Source organism: Salmo trutta, chromosome 26, assembly GCF_901001165.1.
Source record: "Salmo trutta chromosome 26, fSalTru1.1, whole genome shotgun sequence".
Taxonomy (NCBI): domain Eukaryota; kingdom Metazoa; phylum Chordata; class Actinopteri; order Salmoniformes; family Salmonidae; genus Salmo; species Salmo trutta.
In genome coordinates, this window is record NC_042982.1 from 24,934,391 (window position 1) to 24,954,993 (window position 20,603).

General features: G+C 41.2%; 1 protein-coding gene across 2 annotated transcripts in view; it reads left to right on the top strand.

Annotated features, from left to right (window-relative positions):
• The first annotated feature begins 1,743 nt into the window (after window positions 1–1,743).
• LOC115163512 (sacsin-like) overlaps window positions 1,744–20,603 on the top strand; it is a 33,512-nt gene continuing 14,652 nt past the window's right edge. Inside the window, exons 1-10 of one of the 2 annotated variants that reach the window (XM_029715487.1) lie at window positions 1,744–2,003; window positions 2,811–2,881; window positions 3,111–3,229; window positions 4,210–4,360; window positions 8,013–8,103; window positions 8,242–8,327; window positions 15,987–16,098; window positions 16,280–16,426; window positions 16,571–18,053; window positions 18,200–18,291. In XM_029715487.1, coding sequence (XP_029571347.1) covers window positions 3,165–3,229; window positions 4,210–4,360; window positions 8,013–8,103; window positions 8,242–8,327; window positions 15,987–16,098; window positions 16,280–16,426; window positions 16,571–18,053; window positions 18,200–18,291 — 2,227 coding nt within the window. In that variant the 5' untranslated portion in view covers window positions 1,744–2,003; window positions 2,811–2,881; window positions 3,111–3,164. Of the gene's footprint in view, window positions 2,004–2,669; window positions 2,882–3,110; window positions 3,230–4,209; window positions 4,361–8,012; window positions 8,104–8,241; window positions 8,328–15,986; window positions 16,099–16,279; window positions 16,427–16,570; window positions 18,054–18,199; window positions 18,292–20,603 lie in introns of those variants that run through there. The other variant, XM_029715488.1, reaches the window with a different exon arrangement.

A 20,603-nucleotide genomic window follows, 5' to 3' on the forward strand; every position in this document is an offset into this window, starting at 1 on the left:
ACTCACATCTATAGCCAAATGCTTTGAAAGGTTAGCTCACATCAACATCCCAGACAACCTGGACCGACTCCAATTCACATACTTCCCCAACAGATCCACAGATGACACAATCTCTATTGCATTCCACACTGCCCTCACCCTCCTGGACAGAAGGAATAGCTATGTAAGAATGCTGTTCATTGACTACAGCTTAGCATTCAACACTATAGTCCCCTCCAAGATCATCACCAAGATTAGGACACTGGGACTGAACACCTCATAGTGAGGGTAGGCAACAACACATCTACGAATGCTGACCATCAACACGGGAGCCCCTCAGGGTTGTGTGCTTAGTCTCCTCCTGTACTCCCTGTTCACCCACAACTTCGTGGCCACGCACGACTCCAACACCATCAACAAGTTTGCTGATGACACGACGGTGGTAGGACTGAACACCGACGACAATGAAGCAGCCTAAGAAGGAGGTTAGAGACCTGGCAGTGTGGTGCAAGGACAACAACTTCTCCCTCAGTGTCAGCAAGACAAAGGAGCTGATCATGGACTACAGGAAACGGAAGTGCGAGCATGCCCCCATCCACATCGATGGGGCTGTAGTGGAGGGGGTCAAGAGCTTCAAATTCCTTGGTGCCCACATCACTAAGGAATTAACATGGTCCACACAAACCCGCACAGTTTGGAAGAGGGCATGACAGTGCCTCATCCCCCTCAAGAGGCTGAAAAGATTTGGCATGGGCCCTCAGATCCTCAAAAAGTTCTACAGATGCACCATTAAGAGCATCTTGACTGGCTGCATCACTGCTTGGTAAGGCAACTGCAAGGCACCCAAATGCAAGACGCTACAGAGGGTGATGAATATGACCCAGTACATTACGGTGGGTGAGCTCCCTACCATCCAGGACCTCTATACCAGGCGGTGGGAGAGGAAGGCCCAAAAACCTGTCAAAGACTCCAGCCACCCAAGCCATAGACTGTTCTCTCTGCTACCGCATGGCAGGCATGCCTGGAGGAATGGGCCCACTCCAAGACCGCAGAGCGGACAGTGTCAGGCACAAACATCCGGTTATCTGGGCTCCCCCAGGGTTCGGCTGGGACCGCTGCGCCTCCCGGACCTGTTTCCCTATACCCCAGCTGAGTGCTGTCACCAGGCATGAAGTGGGAAGGATGGTCTCGGGCTCCGGAGTGGTAACCATGGGGCTATAGACGCGAGACAGGGCATCCGGCTCGACGTTCTTGGGCCCCGGTCGGTAAGACAAGAAAAAGTTCAACCGGGTAAACAGCAGAGCCCATCTCGCTTGCCTGGAGTTGAGGAGCTTGGCGGTGCAGAGACACTCCAGGAAACTGAAGATCTGTACAATACTGTGTGCACTACTCCCTTCACAGAACAGCGCAAACTGGAATTCAGGGAATTCAGCCATTTCCAGCTACAATAGTCATTTACAACATTAACAATGTCTATGCTGTATTTCTGATCAATTTGATGTTATTTTAATGGACACATTTTTTGGCTTTTCTTTCAAAAACAAGGACATTTCTAAGTGACCCCAAACTTTTGAACGGTAGTGCATATATTGTCTTTATCTTTAACTCTGCATTGTTGGAAAAGTAGCCTAAACATTTCACTGTTAGTCTATACCTGTTATTTACGAGGCATGAGACAAATAAAATGTGATTTGATTTTGATTTGGTGTGCAGTCGGGTCACCCATTCATACTGTAGCTTTAGCTTTAAGAAATGCGTGCGGGAGTGTTGCAGTATTGAACTTGTTCAGAGATGTTTGGACAAGACCATTCGATATAGGATTCCTTATCACATTTACAGTTTCTAGGAATATTTATGTTGAAAAGATACTGGATAGGCCAACACATTCGTGTGATCACCCCAGGACAGGACTACCTTTTTAGAGGCTGTCAAGCAGCGACATGCACATGTGAGAGGGTGGAGAGGAAAGAGCAGATGCCGCACAATGCGTGAGAGTGATGCTTCTGGCGGAACCTTGCTCCGATGTAAGTATCCCTGTTGGTATAGGCTACTGCGGCATCAAACATATATTGAAAATAGCGAACTGGGTCAAGCTGTTCTTTCCCCGCATCATGAATATGATATTGTTTATTTACGAGTAGGGTAGCCAAATAGGCCTAACAATGTGTGTCTGCCCTATGTATGTTGCATACAACAGTGTCAGTCTTTAATAGATCATATCAAAGGTTTTTTGACATGCTAAGCATAAAATATTTTAACGAGTGCAGATGGATGGTTTTCAAGTGCTGAAAGTCCTTGACTAAAGGTTGGATGATGTAATTATTCTACGGTGCGTTGGATACTGGTGCCAATTGCACTGCACCAAAATCCTAAAATGTTATCAAAACATTTTCAGAGATGATTACTTTATATTGACAATTATGCAACTACTTCATTCTAAAGACAGGCCTATAAAATAGACGAGAAAGTGTATGTGAAATAGATTTACTGCAGACATAGAAAGTGTAACATATAACCTAATGAATCACCAGCAAAATATTGCTATTATAACCATGGCATATTTTTCACCCCATAATAATATTGGTTTCTGTGAGAAAGTACCTAGATGAACGCAATTTTAGAGGGACTGCAATGTGTTTCTAATCGTATTACTGTCGTGACTACAACTACCAGAGTTCCGTAGCTTTCCACCAGCAGTCCAGCCAACCGGCAACAGCCGCAGTTATCACGTGCGCTGATAATACATTATTAGAAACAGCGCCTTTGAAGGAATTACCATGTAAGAAGTAACAATTTTGCTAGCTTATGACTGTTTTATCGATAATTTTCAGAAACGCAGATGATATTGACAAGATACAACTGGATTACAAGATCATGAAACAAATGTCTTTGCGGGACCTAAGTGAGTAGCGGATAACTGAGCACCGCATTGATACATTGTAGCCTTAGCGGCAGACCGGTTGAGGGGGAATGGCTAAATAAAGCTTCTTACAACCGCAACATTGGCTAACTGTACTTAACTCATGGAATGTAAATTAATAACAATAAACCTACAGTAGATATATGGATAGAGTGAAAACGTTATGAGGTGTATTGTGAGAAAATAATGGTCCTCTTTGTTTGTGCGACAGTCTTTTCCCGGTGGAGTTTCCCAGCGCTCAGAGCATAAAATAGAAGTCCAATGAATGTGCACGCGGGGACATAGCACGAAAAAAGGCTTAGAAGTGATGGCAAACTGTCGAGACCCATGGTAAGTTCTATTTTTACACATTTCAGATTGAAACATGGGGGCTGAAGTAGGTCTATTCGTCAAGATCCCCATTCAAACCTGCTGTCAAATTATGTTGAGTTGTTTACTCACCGTTATTCTCTCTACCTGTTTTGACACCCTGGTGTGAGATATCACATACAACTGTTAATTATAGCCCTAATGTCATTTCTGAAGCGGCTATAGAAGACGCATTGCCATTATAGTGAACCTTTGTCTGGAACAGGTTGTGTTCAATCCATCCCCCTGTTGAATGCCCCACCCATTTTTTTAAATAGAAATATGGACATTGCAGAGATGGTAGCTTGAGTCAAGTGGTTTGCAGAATAGGCAAAGCTATTAACTTTTATTGCTGCCTGCACAATCAATATTTGTTGCATAAGTAAATATATGCATACAGGTCTCTGTATTTAATGACTCAGACAGAGCCTAAATAGTGTTATGACTACACTAGATGTTGAAGTCAGGATCTAGCGATTCTCTTTTGGGGAAAGTGCTGCTATTTGCACCTTCTTGAAAACCTTTTTGAGATTGGTGTTTTTTTTATGACATTATTTCTCACAGGCAGAGCAGAAAACAGCTGAAACACAAGCAGATTTGAAATGTTAGATAAGGTTATACACTCAGGTTTCTCTTTAATCAATACAAACTGCAAGCAAGCCTTGCTGACCCATTGTTCCTTATGTTTAAGTGCTACCAGCAATCTGTGTCCTTTACATATCAATAGAAAAGCCATCTGATCTTATGAACTCAGGATGACCAAGTAAACATGTAGTTAGAATTACACACACATTTCAATTTGTGATAAAATCAGTGCACTGCCAGAAAAATATCTTCCCAGAAAATCATTGTTAGCTTGGTGTTGCTCTATGCTTGTGATCTACCAAATGAAGAATGCAATGCCATCTATGATTCACAGTGCGATGATGATGATGATGATTATTATTATTTTATTTTTCTAGGTTGCCATGGGTGACAGTCCGTCATGAGTATATTGGCCAGAAGGCCTACCAGATCCCTCATTCTACAGCTGTCAGGGACATCAAGCAACTTATCTATGAAGAAACTGACCTGCCTGTCATCGAGCAGCAGCTGGTTCACAATGGGAAAGTGGTAGGTAAAAAGCAATTTTACAAATTGTAGCTATTTTCATTACGGAACATGTACAAATATTTTGTGACAAGGTTTGACTATAGTAGATGGCATGCTTGGCATGAGAGCACAATGGTAAGATTAATTGATAAGAGACCATCCCTTGTCTGTGCAAACATCCTGTGTGTGACCCCATTGTTTCATCTCATACTCATACTCCTCCATTGTTTATTGTTTTGTGATGTATTGAAAATGTCTTTAATAGAGTAAGTTAAAGTGCTCCATCCTGACAGTGTCAATGTAGGCTACAACAGTGCTGGTTAGATTGTTATTAAATATGTGTTCTACTAGTAAGCAACATTGGCCCCTTTGTTTGACTGCATAATAAAAACAACAACATCCAGAAATGTACCGATTTAGGGATTGTATCTCAGCCGGTGCTGCTGAGTAAATACCTCCTGTGTTGCTAGGGCAGGATTAGAACTCATCTACGTTTGTTTTTAGTGTCAATTTCTTTGTGCAGTCAAGCTTGTCTCTTTCCAACACATGTCCTTCTGCATTGTCAATTCAATATTGGAACATGTTAATACCCTCTTCATTACCGCACATCCTGTGCATTGACCTGGCCAAATTTCTCTTTACTACAGTGGCTGAGGATATAACATGATGTATTTCCTTTATTAATATTTTTCCCAACAGATAACTGTCCAAAGTAGTTAATGGCTCTCCATTGCCACAACAACATAACAATGACGTAATCTTCACCATTAACAATGTCATCATTGAAAGGACTACTTTTTTTTGTTTATCACCAGTCTGATAGGACTGTGTATTGATTCAATAGTCTCAAGGCTCTTTGGTTTTCATCTCTTGATAGAATTCCAGTCATGGTGATCAAGAGTGCCTATGATTACAGACACAGTTCCTTTTCATGTCTTGCAAAAGTATGCTCTATATGATGTAGCCTGTGATTTATTCTCTAATATGACATTTAGGATAACTAATTTATTCTAATGTACATTCACATACATTGTCAGTGATGCTTGCTGACAGGTCTCACCTATTGCTAAACTACGCAACTAGTTTGTTTAAAGTCCAACAGATGGTATGATAGGCCTACTGCTAAGGGAAGGTATTTACACTCCATTAGACCACCACAACTCAGGATTAAGGTTTGGGATTAGACAACTGAGTGTTTGCTGCTACAGATTGATCACCATGCTCTGTGGCTATGTGGAGTATGGGATAGAGTTTCAGATCCCCTCCTGTGGGCCTGGCTCATATTATAGGAAGAATGACTGCAGACAACTTGCTTTGTCACTTCGGCTCTAATCATGTTATGCATTACATTTTATAGCTATTCATATATTTTATCAACGCTTACATTATTTGTATTAGGTACATGTATACAGCCTAGCAGCATTGTGTTCTATGTTGGGTTGTAATGTGCCATAATGAACAAGATTTAAGGACCCACTGTTCTGCTGAGCCTTTACTGACAGAGGGAAAGGAGCCGGTGGATCCCTGCCTTCAGCCCCTCTGATGTCACCCTCAGAAATTAGCCACAGGCCACAAACTATCCTATATCAGCTGCAATAGTGGTGACATCATATTCATAAAATCTAGTAATCAAACAGGAAAATGGTTCCAATCATTTTTCCACCATTCATTTTTCACATAGGGAATTTTAGAAACACTTAAAATAAGGGCTGAGTTTCGTGTAGGCTTACCCTGGCTTGACGTTTTTATAACCATGTAAATCTCTCTCGGATAAGGTGACTTTTATCAATGTATTCGGCCCTATTTACTCTCAGATTCGAAAATTCTAATTAGCATTAAGGTAGACATTATGCAAAACTACAAATCCCTGCAAGCTCCTGTACGTCATCTCTAGCTGACACTTTTGCTAACAGCTGTTGTGTCAATTTAAAACTTGGCCAAGACAGTTCACTGAATTGTCAATTTAAAGAAATGTTGGCAATTTATTCAGTACTAAGTTTAGCTAACATTACATAGTTAATCCAGAGATTCTTACCTTTGCCTCAATTCGGCAGTCTCGTCCAGATTATCGTGGCGTTTGTACTTCTTTATGTCAGCCACATTAGCAGCTAATTAGCATTTTATTTTGGGGGGATAAATATAGGCGAATATATTGTGATGAAAGTCACATTGTCCTAGAAAGATTTACACGGTTATCAAAACGTCACGCCAGGGTAAGCCTACACGAAACACAGCCCTTATTTTAAGTGTTTCGAAAATCCCGCATGAGAAAAATGAATGGTGGAAAAACGATTAGAACCATTTCCTTGTTTGACCACTAGGTTTTATGGGTATTGTGGGACATACTGTGGTACTCTATACCCACGGGGAGCCCTCCCTCTGTCCAGTCCAACAGAGTTGAGAAGGGTGTCTGACTGACTTTCATGCAAGTTGAGATCTAGTTTATTTGATTATGAAAACAGCTATCCATCTGAAGGGTTGGCCATGTCCCAGCGTCCATACTTAGCTTGGGAATGTCTTGCTTTGGGGGACACTTAAAGGCAGTAACAAGTTTAGTCTTGGTCTCCATACTCCCCAAACATATTCTTCAGTGTGCCTCAGAGGGTCAGCTGATTCTCCGAAAACAAATTAACTAAGAAGGTTAGCTAACCATCTGAAGGAAAAAAAACTTTGAATGTAAACTGAACATCTTCATCAGGGAAAGGAGTAGAGAGCCAGATTTGTTACAGCTGAAATGCTTACCCGGACAATTGGCAATGAATGATTCCAGTTATTTGGATAATTATGGGCGTTTGAAGCTTTCCAAGCTCAGAAGTAGGACATTGCACCACTACCAGTATCGTATTAGTAGGCCTATTATGGTCAGTCAGCATATACTGCAATTCATCCCTGCTTTAATCAGATTGAAAGCCCTGCCCTCTCTGTCAACCTTTTACACCTTTTATTTTGTGCTATTATTATACACATCTCATTGGTGCAACAAAAGGACATTCATTGGCAGGTTAAGACCAACAACCTTAATGAACTCTCATTCACAAGGTTAAATGAAAAGTTAATTTAGTCCTGGCCTAGTACCTGACCTGTGTTGAATTTAGTTGTTGATTTTTACATATCAGTAACACAATATTGTACAAACCATGGCCAGCAAGAAAAAGTGACAATCAGCATTAGTCAGTCAGTTACAGTCGTGTAGGACTGCTTGTTCATGTGCCAGAAGTGCTGAGCGAAGCGAGTGACGCTGCAGATGAGGGTTTTCACCTTGGAGATCGAGAGATAAGACTTCTTGTAAGCCTGCCTGCTGCTGGTGCACGTCCAGCCTGCTCTGCTCAGTATCGATCCTGTTAGGTGCAGAGTGGGATTGTGTATCACATTGACACCAATGCAATAACACCACCCCAAGATTTAGCCTGGTTGACAGTTGAATGTTCTTTATGATGCTGTGAATGTTGTTCAATTTAATGGTCTTGCATTATGATCATAGGCAGCGAATAAATAAACAAATGCGATCTGATGTGCAATTCAAGATATTTATCAGGTTGTTTCATCATTTGAAGCATTAATATTTAGGGGTTTGTATATAAGACGTTCATTATAGTTCCAGTGCAGTTACTAAAGCTTAAGGACAAGCATATTGTATAGTACTCATGGTGTGTTCTGTCTCCCCCTACTTAAGCTGGATGACAAAGTGCAGATTGGGACCCTGGTGCCCACGGGAAGCCCTGAAGTATCCATGACACTGGAGGGAAGGGGCCTGAAAGGGGGAGGTAAAATAATAGATAACTGGAAATAGTTCTGGGATTAATCCATTCTTACTTCTCACATGGGTGTTCATAATCCTTTAGTTTAATTATACATGCGTAATATGTTTTACATGCCGTTCTATTGCACTGCTATTTTTACAGGGCGGTTTGGACAGACGACACCACCATTGGTCGAGTTTTTGAAAGATATTCTAAGGAGGTATCCTGAAGGTGGACAAATTTTGAAAGTAAGTTCAATGTATTAATGGTGTCTGACTTTACCATACTGTACCCTGTAAGAGTCTGTAGTAGCCCAACACGTGGATTCATTGATGGTGATGATGAACAACCATGTCTAATAGTATTACATCCAGGTAAAGGTGATTATACACTTGAGAGGAACACACATTGGCTGTGGGGGTCATGACATTTTTTCCACCGGTTATTGTCATGCAAAAGACTGCTTGTCTCACGGAAGTTGACCGTTAATTAACATAACCAATTTAGAATATCTATGCCTCCATTCATACAAGCCGCTTATGTGCGCCTGTGGAACATCTACATTTAAAAAAGTCTAATAAAGCATTTAAATATACACAATCACAAAAAATCCATTATTTATTTTAGTCAGGTCTAAATAAACATGATATGAAGAAAATGTATTTCAGAAGAACAGAATGAGTTGGCCTACTGTAGGCCTACGTTATCTGTCTATGCTCCATGGCATTGGCTGTAGACTTGTTCATTAGCTGACAAGATATGCTTCTAAGTTCCTGTGCCATTATTTTAGATGATTTTATAGTAAGAAGAAAATAATTTAACTTAGCTGAAGGAAATAGAAAGAAAGGGTATTTTTCCCATTCCAGAGTGAGTGCGCATATGAAGTGGCAATGTTGAGCGCAAAAGTGATCATTTGAAATAACTCAAATGTAGCATTTAGGACTTATTTGGCAACTTTATTTGTGAATTATACAAACCTTAGAATATCTTACAAATCAAAACATATATGGGCTGCATGGTGCTACTATCGGCTATTGATGATTTGAGAAAGTAGAGAAAAAAGCTTGCGCTCTGTTCCTTGCCTCAGGCCGCACAGCTATTCTCTCAAGTGATTATATTTTCACATCAGACTATTCTCAATTTAATCTTGTCTTTACTAATATGTCAAATTACTTTAGATTTAGAATGGCCTATTGTAAAATGGGCAGGGGAAAAAACACATGTCATCTGTGTGCACTCGAATCGCGAATGGAGGCCAAGCGATTTCCCGCCTGTCCGTTTTGTAGGCTACTTTTGTTTTATAGAGGATCTGTACTTAATATGAGCAGCTGAAAAATAAACATAGGAACACTTATTTCACTCCAAGCATCAGCCACTGTTTGAGGAGCATGCTTTCGCTGCCTGAAAGGTGATATTCTGACCAAACTCTGTATGCCATGGGCTCTCCAGCCTTGTTCCTGCAGCAACCCAGTGCTTAATTTCGTAAACAAAGTGAAATCTATTCGGGAACATCGATAGTAACATGTTTTTGCAACAAAACATATTTCACTAAACTGTTGACAACAGGTCTGCATGCTCGAGAAATAAAAAAAAGAAGAGGGGGGAGAAGGAAACGCATGGTGGCATGATATTCTGTACAGCTAAAGGTAATGTGCCACCCAATTAATTATAAAAGTTTAAAAATTCCCTATTACGAGGCTATTCAAAATGAAATACAAATGCACTAATTGTAGACTAACTGTAAGCCGCCCTGCATAATCAATGAACCAATAGCATGGCCTAGGGCTATTCGTTCTCTCACGGATAGAAATGTTGGAGTGTAGCATAAGGTAACCAGTCCATCCAGTGTGCATAATAATACAGTACATTTGTTTAACTTTGGAGTATTGGGCTAGACCAGTGACATTCGGGAAAGTATTCAGACCCCTTCACTTTTTCCACATTTTGTTATGTTATATCCTTATTCTAAAATTGATGAAATTGTTTTTTCCCTCATCAATCTACACACAATACTCCATAATGACAAAGCAAAAACTGTTTTTTCAAAATTGTTGCAAGTTTATTAAAATAAAACAACTGAAATATCACATTTACATAGGTATTCAGACCCTTTACTCAGTACTTTGTTGAAGCACCTTTGGCAGTGATTACAGCCTGAGTGTTCTTGGGTATGACGCTACAAGCTTGGCACACCTGTATTTGGGGAGTTTCTCACATTCTTCTCTGCAGACCCTTTCAAGCTCTGTCAGGTTGGATGGGGAGCGTCGCTGCACAGCTAATTTCAGGTCTCCAGAGATGTTCGATCGGGTTTTCATCAAGGATCTCTCTGTACTTTGCTCCGTTCATCTGTCCCTCGATCCTGACTAGTCTCCCAGTCCCTGAAAAACAGCACCACAGCATGATGCTGCCACCACCATACTTTACCGTAGCAATGGTGCCAGGTTTCCTCCAGACGTGATGCTTGGAATTCAGACCAACGAGTTCAATCTTCGTTTCATCAGACCAGAGAATCTTGTTTCTCATGGTCTGAGAGTCCTAAGCGGGCTGTCATGTGACTTTTAATGAGGAGTGGTTTTCGTCTGGCCACTCTACCATAAAGACCTGATTGGTAGAGTGCTGCAGAGATGGTTGTCCTTCTGGAAGGTTCTCCCATCTCCACAGAGGAACTCGGGAGCTCTTTCAGAGTGACCATTGGGTTCTTGCTCACCTCCCTGACCAAGGCCCTTCTCCCCCAATTGCTCAATTTGGCCCAGCGGCCAGCTCTAGGAACAGTCTTGGTGGTCCCAAACTTCTTCCAGTTAAGAATGGTGGGCAATTCCTTCAACCTCATGGCTTGGTTTTTGCCCTGACATGCACTGTGGGACCTTTTATAGACAGGTGTGTGCCTTTCCAAATCATGTCCAATCAATTGAATTTACTACAGGTGGGCTCCAATCTTGTTGTAGAACATCTCAAGGATGATCAAAACAGGATGCACCTAAGCTCAATTTCTAGTCTCATAGCAAAGGGTCTGAATACATATATAAATAAGGTATTTCTGTTTTGTATTTTTAATACATTTGCAAAAATTTCTACAATTGTTTTTGCTTTGTCATTACGAGGTATTGTGTGAAGATTGACGAAAAAATACATAATTTAATCAATTTTAGAGTAAGGCTTTAATGTAACAAAATGGGAAGGGGCCTGAATACTTTCCCGAATGCCCTGTATGTACCAAAGACATCTTAATCTAACTGCACTGTCCAATTTACAGTAGCTATTACAGTGAAATAGTACCATGCTATTGTTTGAGGAGGGTGTACAGTTTTGAACATGAAAAGTTATTAATTAACAAATTAGGCACATTTGGGCCGTCTTGATACAACATTTTGAACAGAAATACAATTGTTCATTGGATCAGTCTAAAACTGCACATACACTGCTGCCATCTTGTGGCCAAAATCTAAATTGCTGCTGGGCTAGAATAATACATTATGGTCATTCTCTTATTTCAAAGATGATGGTACAAAGAAAATACAAAATGTTTTTATTTTCTTTGTATTATCTTTTAACAGATCTATTGTTATATTCTCCAACATTCCTTTCACATTTCCACAAACTTTGTTCTTTCAAATGGTACCAAGAACATGCATATCCTTGCTTCAGGGTCTGAGTTACAGGCAGTTAGATTTGGGTATGTCATTTTTAGGTAAAATTTTTAAAAAGGGGCGGATCCTTAAGAGGTTTTAAATCAGTTTTGTTTTATGTTTTTCTGCCATGTGTAATATGAGGTAGGCTATATATTGTACATATAAGGGCACAATCATAATTTTTATTCCGTTTTATTTGTGGGGATTCGGTTAACCTGTTGGGGATAGGGGGCAGTATTTGCACGGCCGGATAAAAAACGTACCCGATTTAATCTGGTTACTACTCCTGCCCAGTAACTAGAATATGCATATAATTGTTTGATTTGGATAGAAAACACCCTAAAGTTTCTAAAACGGTTTGAATGGTGTCTGTGAGTATAACAGAACTCATTTGGCAGGCCAAAACCTGAGAAGATTCCAAACAGGAAGCGCTCTCTCTGACTATTTCTTGGCCTTCTTGATCATCTCTAACCAAAACAGGGGATCTCTGGCATAACGTGACATTTTCTAATGCTCCCATAGGCTCTCAGAAGGCGCCAGAACGTTGAATGATGACTTTGCAGGCCATGGCTGAAAAACAGTAGCGCATTTGGATAGTGGTCGATCTGAGAACAATGAGACTGGGGCGCTCGTGCACGAGACTCCACCATGTTTACTTTCTTTCTCTTTGAACGAAAACAACGACTCCCGGTCTGAATATTATTGCTTTTTTATGAGAAAAATCGCATAAAAATTGATTTAAACAGCGTTTGACATGCTTCGAAGTACGGTAATGGAATATTTTGAATTTTTTTGTCACAAAACGCGCCGGGCGCGTCACCCTTCTTTACCCTTCGGATAGTGTCTTGAACGCACAAACAAAACGCCGCTATTTGGATATAACTATGGATTATTTGGAACCAAACCAACATTTGTTATTGAAGTAGAAGTCCTGGGAGTGCATTCTGACGAAGAACAGCAAAGGTAATCCAATTTTTCTTATAGTAAATCTGAGTTTGGTGAGTACCACACTTAGTGGGTGTCAAAATAGCCCGGCCATCACAGGCTAGCTATCTACTCAGAATATTGCAAAATGTGCTTTCACCGAAAAGCTATTTTAAAATCGGACATAGCGATTGCATAAAGGAGTTCTGTATCTATAATTCTTAAAATAATTGTTATGTTTTTTGTGAACGTTTATCGTGAGTAATTTAGTAAATTCACCGGAAGTGTTCGGTGGGAATGCTAGTCACATGCTAGTCACATGCTAATGTAAAAGCTGTTTTTTGATATAAATATGAACTTGATTGAACAAAACATGCATGTATTGTATAACATAATGTCCTAGGAGTGTCATCTGATGAAGATCATCAAAGGTTAGTGCTGCATTTAGCTGTGGTTTTGGTTTTTGTGACATTATATGCTAGCTTGAAAAATGGGTGTCTGATTATTTCTGGCTGGGTACTCTGCTGACATAATCTAATGTTTTGCTTTCGTTGTAAAGCCTTTTTGAAATCGGACAGTGTGGTTAGATTAACGAGAGTCTTGTCTTTAAAATGGTGTAAAATAGTCATATGTTTGAGAAATTGAAGTAATAGCATTTCTAAGGTATTTGAATATCGCAAGCGTCCCACCTAGCCCATAGAGGTTAAAAAGCCTATGCATAAGCTGTAATATGCATATGGATGTTTTGAATTAATCATCACCTTAGAAAGGGCTGTCCATTTCATTTGTTAGGCTTTTAAACAACATCCACAACAACCATGTTTAAACTGTTTAAACCTGCTGTTGAACTTCTTTCTTTAAATTGATCATCACAGTGAGGGGAGTTTGATAGTTCTACTGTTTTGATGATGTGTTTGATGTGAATTTCCATTTAATTTGCATTGATGTCAGAGTGGTTAGAGGGACAATAGAGCCCTGAGTAGCAGGCCATTAGGACCTGATGGTAGTTAGCAAGTTGGGTACTACCAAAGCATGTCCAGAGTGCATAAAAGGAGATTACCATGACTCAATGGTCACATGGAAATTTACTGAGGTCATGACTCATGACTGTCAGTGTGGCGTTAATATGGTCACTGCAACAGTCCTAGGTTTGGATCCGAAAATAGGCCTGACACTCTCTCTCACTGTTAGACAATTGAAGCTCATTAACTAGCAACGTTCCACTCATTTCACACTGCCATGGAAGATGCAATACCTCTGGGGGATGAAAAGGCTCCTAAAGGTTGAACCTTACCGTGAAGTTAATGGATCAGAGGCTCTCTAACTATCACACTATTACATAGAGAAATAATATCAACATGCACAATACCCTGAATGCAATAACATCTTTCTGTATGCATGTTTGTGTGTAAAGTACCAGTCAAAAGTTTGGACGCACCTAGTCATTCATGGGTTTTTCTTTATTTTTTATTATTTCTACAAGACTGAAATAACACATATGGAATCATGTAGTAACCAAAAAAGTGTTAAACAATTTATATTTGAGGTTCTTCAAAGTAGCCACCCTTTGCGTTGATGACAGCTTTGCACACTCTTGGCATTCTCAAAAACCAGGTAGTCACCTGGAATGCATTTCAATTAACAGGTGTGCCTTGTTAAAAGTTAATTTGTGGAATTTCTTTCCTTCTTAATAATGCGTTTTAGCCAATCAGTTGTGTTGTGACAACGTAGGGGTGATATACAGAAGATTTGGTAAAAGACCAAGTCCATGTTATGGCAAGAACAGCTCAAATAATAAGCAAAGAGAAACAACAGTCCATCATTACTTTAAGACATGAATGTCAGTCAATCCGGAAAATTTCTAAAACTTTGAACGTTTCTTCAAGTGCAGTCACAAAAACTATCAAGCACTATGATGAAACTGGCTCTCATGAGGACCGCCACAGGAAAGGAAGACCCAGAGTTACCTCTGCTGCAGAGGATAAGTTACCAGCCTCAGAAATTGCAGTCCAAATAAATGCTTCACAGAGTTCAAGTAACAGACTCATCTCAACATCAACTGTTCAGAGAAGACTGCGTGAATCAGGCCTTCATGGTCGAATTACTACAACAAAAAAACACTACTAAAGGACACCAATAAAAATAAGACATGCTTGGGCCCAGCAAAATGAGTGCAATTGGCATTAGACTGGTGGAAATTTGTCATTCGGTCTCATAATGGAGGACGTGTGATGGCGTGGGGGTGCTTTGCTGGTGACACTGTCAGTGATTTGTTCAGAATTCAAGGCACACTTAACCAGCATAGCTACCAAAGGATTCTGCAGCAATACGCCATCGCATCTGGTTTGCGCTTAGTGGGACTATCATTTGTTTTTCCACAGGACAATGACCCAACAAACCTCCAGGCTTTTTAAGGGTTATTTGACCAAGAAGGAGAGTGATGGAGTGCTGCATCAGATGACCTGGCACTCCACTAACTTTAAGCACCAGCTGTCAGAGCAGCTCACAGATCACTGCACCTGTACATAGCCCATCTGTAAATAGCCCATCCAACTACCTCATCCCCATAGTGTTATTTATTTGGCTCATTTGCACCCCAGTATCTCTACTTGCGCACTCATCTTCTGCACATCTATCACTCCAGTGTTTAATTGCTATATTGTAATTATTTCGCCACTATGGCCTATTTATTGCCTTACCTCCCTTGTCCTACCTCATTTGCACACACTGTATATTGACTTTTTCTATTTTATTGACTATGTTTTTTTATTCCATGTGTAACAGTTGTTGTTTGTGTTGCACTGCTTTGTTTTATCTTGGCCAGGTCGCAGTTGTAAATGAGAGCCTACCTGGTTAAATAAAGGTGGAGAATTATAATATATATTTTTATATCATCCGACCTCAACCCAATTGAGATGGTTTGGGATGAGTCTGACCGCAAAGTGAAGGAAAAGCAGCCAACAAGTGCTCAGCATATGTGGGAACTCCTTCAAGACTATTTGAAAATCATTCCAGGTGCAACTGGTTGAGAGAATGCCAAGAGTGTGCAAAGCTGTCAAGGCAAAGGGTGGCTACTTTGAAGAACCTAAAATCTAAAATATATTTTGCTTTGATTAACACTTTTTTGGTGGTTACTACATGATTCCATATGTGTTATTTCATAGTTTTGATGTCTTCACTATTATTTTACAATGTAGAAAATAGTACAAATAAAGAAAAATCCTTGAATGAGTAGGTGTGTCCAAACATTTGACTGGTACTGTATATACAGTATTTATGTATGCATCTTAATGTTATAAAACAAGGCCCTGAACCTTTAAGTTGTTTTAAATAGCTCACTGTTTTTCTCTGCAGGAGCTGATCCAGAATGCTGAGGATGCTGGAGCCACAGAGGTTAAGTTTATGTACGATGAGACAGAGTATGGAGTGGAGTCACTTTGGTCACATGACATGGCTCAGTATCAAGGTAGGTTTTAGTCATTTTCACAGATTATTCAGTTTACCAGATATAGGGCCATTTTTGTTTTAAGTAATAAAAGTTGCAGTATAGTGAGATATTGTGCTGTTTCGTTGGTTTACCAAACATCGGAAAACTGTCATCAAGATTTATCTTATTTGGATGATCTTATTTCTTGTTTTGGTTCTAGGAACGGCCTTGTATGTGTATAATGATGCAGTGTTCACGACTGAAGATTGGAATGGAATTCAGGAGATAGCAAGGAGCAGAAAGAGAGAGGATCCTTTGAAAGTTGGACGATTTGGTATTGGGTTCAACTCTGTATACCACATAACAGGTGAGGCTTTTATTGAAATATTATTTTACCTGCATATGAGTAAGGTGATTAATCAGTATTATGATTCATATATCTTTCAATCTGCACTTTTTTTTAAAGTTACATTTAATCAATAAATAAAAAAATCTTGTTTGAATGTTACAGATGTCCCCAGTATATTCAGTGGAGAACAGATCGGCATGCTGGACCCTCACCAGACGCTGTTTGGTGCCCATGAGTCTGGGCAGTGTTGGAATCTGAAGACAGACATGAAGGAGATCACAGAGCTCACTGACCAGTTTGCACCCTACGTTGGCTTATTTGGAAACGCCGGTAAAACTATCAAGGACGGCAGCTTCTCTGGAACTCTGTTCCGCTTCCCCCTCCGCATTAAACCCTCCCAGCTGAGCGCCAACATCTACAACAAAGAGAAGGTGCTGGAGCTCTTTGAGTCTTTCAAAGCCGACGCTGACACAGTTCTTCTCTTCCTCAAGAGCGTTCAGAAGGTCTCCCTGCATGTGCGTGAGTCAGACGGTACAGAACGCATGCTTTTCCGGGTGACAGCAGGAGAAAACCCAGAAGACAAGCTAGAGCGTCCTAACTCTCTAAAGACCCTGGGCCTGGCCACAGACAGCTACAGCAACGGAGTGCCCAATGGTACTGTCACGTGCGCCACCTACCAGGTCAACATCGAGACCCAGGACGAGACAGCCAAGGAGACCCAGAGGACCACCTGGCTGGTATGTAATGGAGTGGGGGGTCGGGGCTTGTGCAGTGACTTGGACTCCCTGGCAGATGACCTGAAGTTCATCCCCACCATCGGCATCGCCCTTCCTCTCACCTGCATCGACGAGGACAAGGGCGCCACGTCTGGTTTCTCGGGGCGAGCGTTCTGCTTCCTGCCTCTCCCCCCTGGAGAGGAGAGCCTGACGGGGCTGCCGGTCCACGTCAGCGGCTTCTTCGGCCTCACAGACAATCGCAGGAGCATCAAATGGCGAGAGGTGGACCAGTGGAGGGACCCTGCAGCACTCTGGAATGAGCTACTCATCGTCACCGTCATCCCCAGGGCCTACTTCACCCTCATCATGGAGGCCATCAAGAGGATCCAGACCAAGAAGGACCAAGACTTCCCCCTCTCCCCCAGAGGTGCATATGGGGCCTGGCCAGACCCCAACCAGATCAAGCCTCGCTGGAAGCCCATACTGGAGCCTCTGTTTCATGACTTGCTACAGCAGCAGGTCATCTACTCTCTCACTAACAGCTGGATCCAGGTGGACGAGGCTGTGTTTTCGGAGCTGGACACGGATGTGGACATCACAGAGATGGTTATCAGCTACCTCCAAAGCTCAGGGATGCAGGTGGCCAGGGTGCCTGCTGCTGTGGATGCGGTCCTGAACACGTACGGGACTGGTCCTGCCTCTGTGAAGAAGGTGACCCCTCCCCTGGTGCGGCAGGTGATCAGGAAGGCCAAACACAAAGGATCCTCTCAGGAGAAGCTGCTTCTGCTGGAGTTTGTCCTCAGCGACAACGGTTACAGCGACCTAATTGGTCTAGAGCTGCTGCCTTTGCAAGATGAGACATTTGCAGCGTTCTCCTCCTCTGTCAGTGATAAGGATGCAGTTTACATTGCTTCGGAAGAGTACCCCAGGTACAGAATTAAAGTTCTGAGACTTTCTCTATGCCTTTTCAAAACCATAAAAAGCCTCATATTTGAATGCAAGTATTGTTGACTGTCAGCAATATGCTAGATTGCAGCCTGAGTGTGTACTCTCTGTACTCTCTGTTTTTTTTAAGGTCTCTTTACCCTGGACTGGAGGGACGATTCATACTGGAGGGCATTAAACCATTAGTTATGAGCAGCCTGAAGGATGCAGCCAAAAGCAGAGGTAAACCCCCACTCACATGTTACATGAATGTCTTTTTATTTTTATATCTGGTATGTGTCTGTCATCGGAGGAGCCACCTTAGTCCTAATATTAGATTTGGATACCAACATTATTTCTAGGAAATAAGATCGATGAATCTAGAAGACATGCACTCTAAAGGGTTACACGGCAGCTTCACTGACTTCACTGCCTAGTTCATAAACTCAAAGGCTGTGGTCTGTGAGGGATGTGTAAGGTTTGTAGCCAGGTAGTAGTAACTCCTGGTCACCCCATTCCCCTGCTGCCCCGGTGGGACATTATACCTGGTGCACTGCTGATAGATCATATATAACTGCTGAGTGCGTGTGTGAGCTGGCAGATGGGGGAGTCGGTTTTGTGCCTCACATTCCACTCACTGCTATCAGATCCTGGACATGCTCGCTCCCATATCCAACATGGAGTTTGCCAAATGGCCAGGAGCCAGTCGGGGAATATGCTGAATTTTCAGATTTGTCCGTTAAAGCCCTATGCTGCACGGTCCAGAGAAAACAACATGTCCACATCCTGACCGCTATGTGTGAATAAAATTGTTTTCACAGTGTGTATAATCTGGACATAATATGGCATTGAAGGATTCTTTGTATTGAGCTAGTTGTCTGTGAAACTGTTGAAAGGTCTAGCCTGGTCAGAGAGGTACACATCATTCTGACTGCCAGTGGTAGATAATATGAAGGGGTAAGGCAATAATATGCTGCTCTAACTGTAGCCATTGCATTTTTGTAAATAAGCATTGTGGATTAATTTGGAATATTTCAGAACAAGACGACAAACCTGAATAATATTGGTCCATTATCAGATTTATCCTTTAAGGTTTACGAGTTGACACAGTTCTAACTTTCTACTCAGTCATTTTCCTGACGGCTCTCTGGCTCTCTGCTGGTCTGTCAATGCCACCTCATAGCTAGGACACCACTTTGGGAGCTACTGCATGCATCAGGGATTGTATTATTCCCATTACACTTAATTAAGTGGGTCCCATAGAAGGTTGTCTCACACAATAGACCCTTCACACATAGCCATGCAGAACGACATTTGTATGAACCTCAGCCAGAGACACTAGCATTCCCCTACCTCAGCTGTGTTGTATGATCACTGCCCTACAGTGGCTGTTACAGGCATTGACTGTCTGCTACTGCAGCTCTGTATCCTGCTGCTGCAGCCTGAAGGCCTACCCCACCCCACCCAATAGGGCTCAATGGGCTCATCCTCAGAATCGCCACCTCATCACAGTCTCTTGTTAGATTGATTGTATCCTCTGCTATCAATGCAAACTAGTACATCAAAGTAAAATCCATTACAGTTACATTTTAAAATAAAATGTGCACAACTAAAATGACAATTTGATTTGTGGGAATCAGGGGATGTAGTTGCATTTAAATTGAAATGGTTATCAACGTGATAACCTAAATGTTTAAAACATGTACTTTAAATGTAATTGCAACAATTTCTTTGGGGGTGTTCAGACTTCGACATGTTGTGTTGTGTCAAGGAATCATTTTTGACATTAACCCAAACCAATACACTGCTTTTAATAGACACTATGCAAACTCTAATCTATATCATACATTTAATGTGAACAGTAGCTAACATTGCCTCAACATTGATAAAGACAATAGAATACCTTTGTGGAAGTGGGAGCATTTGAAAAATGATGTTCCCTTCCATCAAATTGGAAAAATGTCCCATTTCATAGTGCCCATATTGTGTTTGTATTGGTTTAGCTGTGTGAGTTCCCAGAAAAGTGTGTCTCTCTGGCAGTGTGAATTCTAATGTCACTGGAATGCATTTTGTCTTTGCTCATTGCAGGAATCTTTGTATCAGTAATTTAGTTAGAACTCATTATAGAATTATGATGTGACATTGTGAGTCTACTAAATATTAGCATATTAAGTGTGTGTTACACTTGCCATGCTGTGCATGGTAACTTAATGTAGTTGTCATGTTTTGCTGTGCTTTGAAATCTATTTACTAGAAGTCTTTGTAACGAAATGGTTGTAGTTTGCATAATTGAGCCCATATGGTCTTGATAGAAATTATAATATTTTATTTAACTAGATTTTCTAATGTCCTGTCAATCCTGACTACATTGCAGAGCCAAAATGCAAATATCTCTTGTTGATACAGGTGGTGTTGATGGGAATTAACCTGTGGCTGTGCAGTAAAGCTAATAAATCACCTAGCATGCCTGCAGGACAAACATTGTTGGATTCAAGTTTGGGCTTCTATATACTGTGCATTTGGACAATTCAGACTTTCTCCACATTTTGTGTACA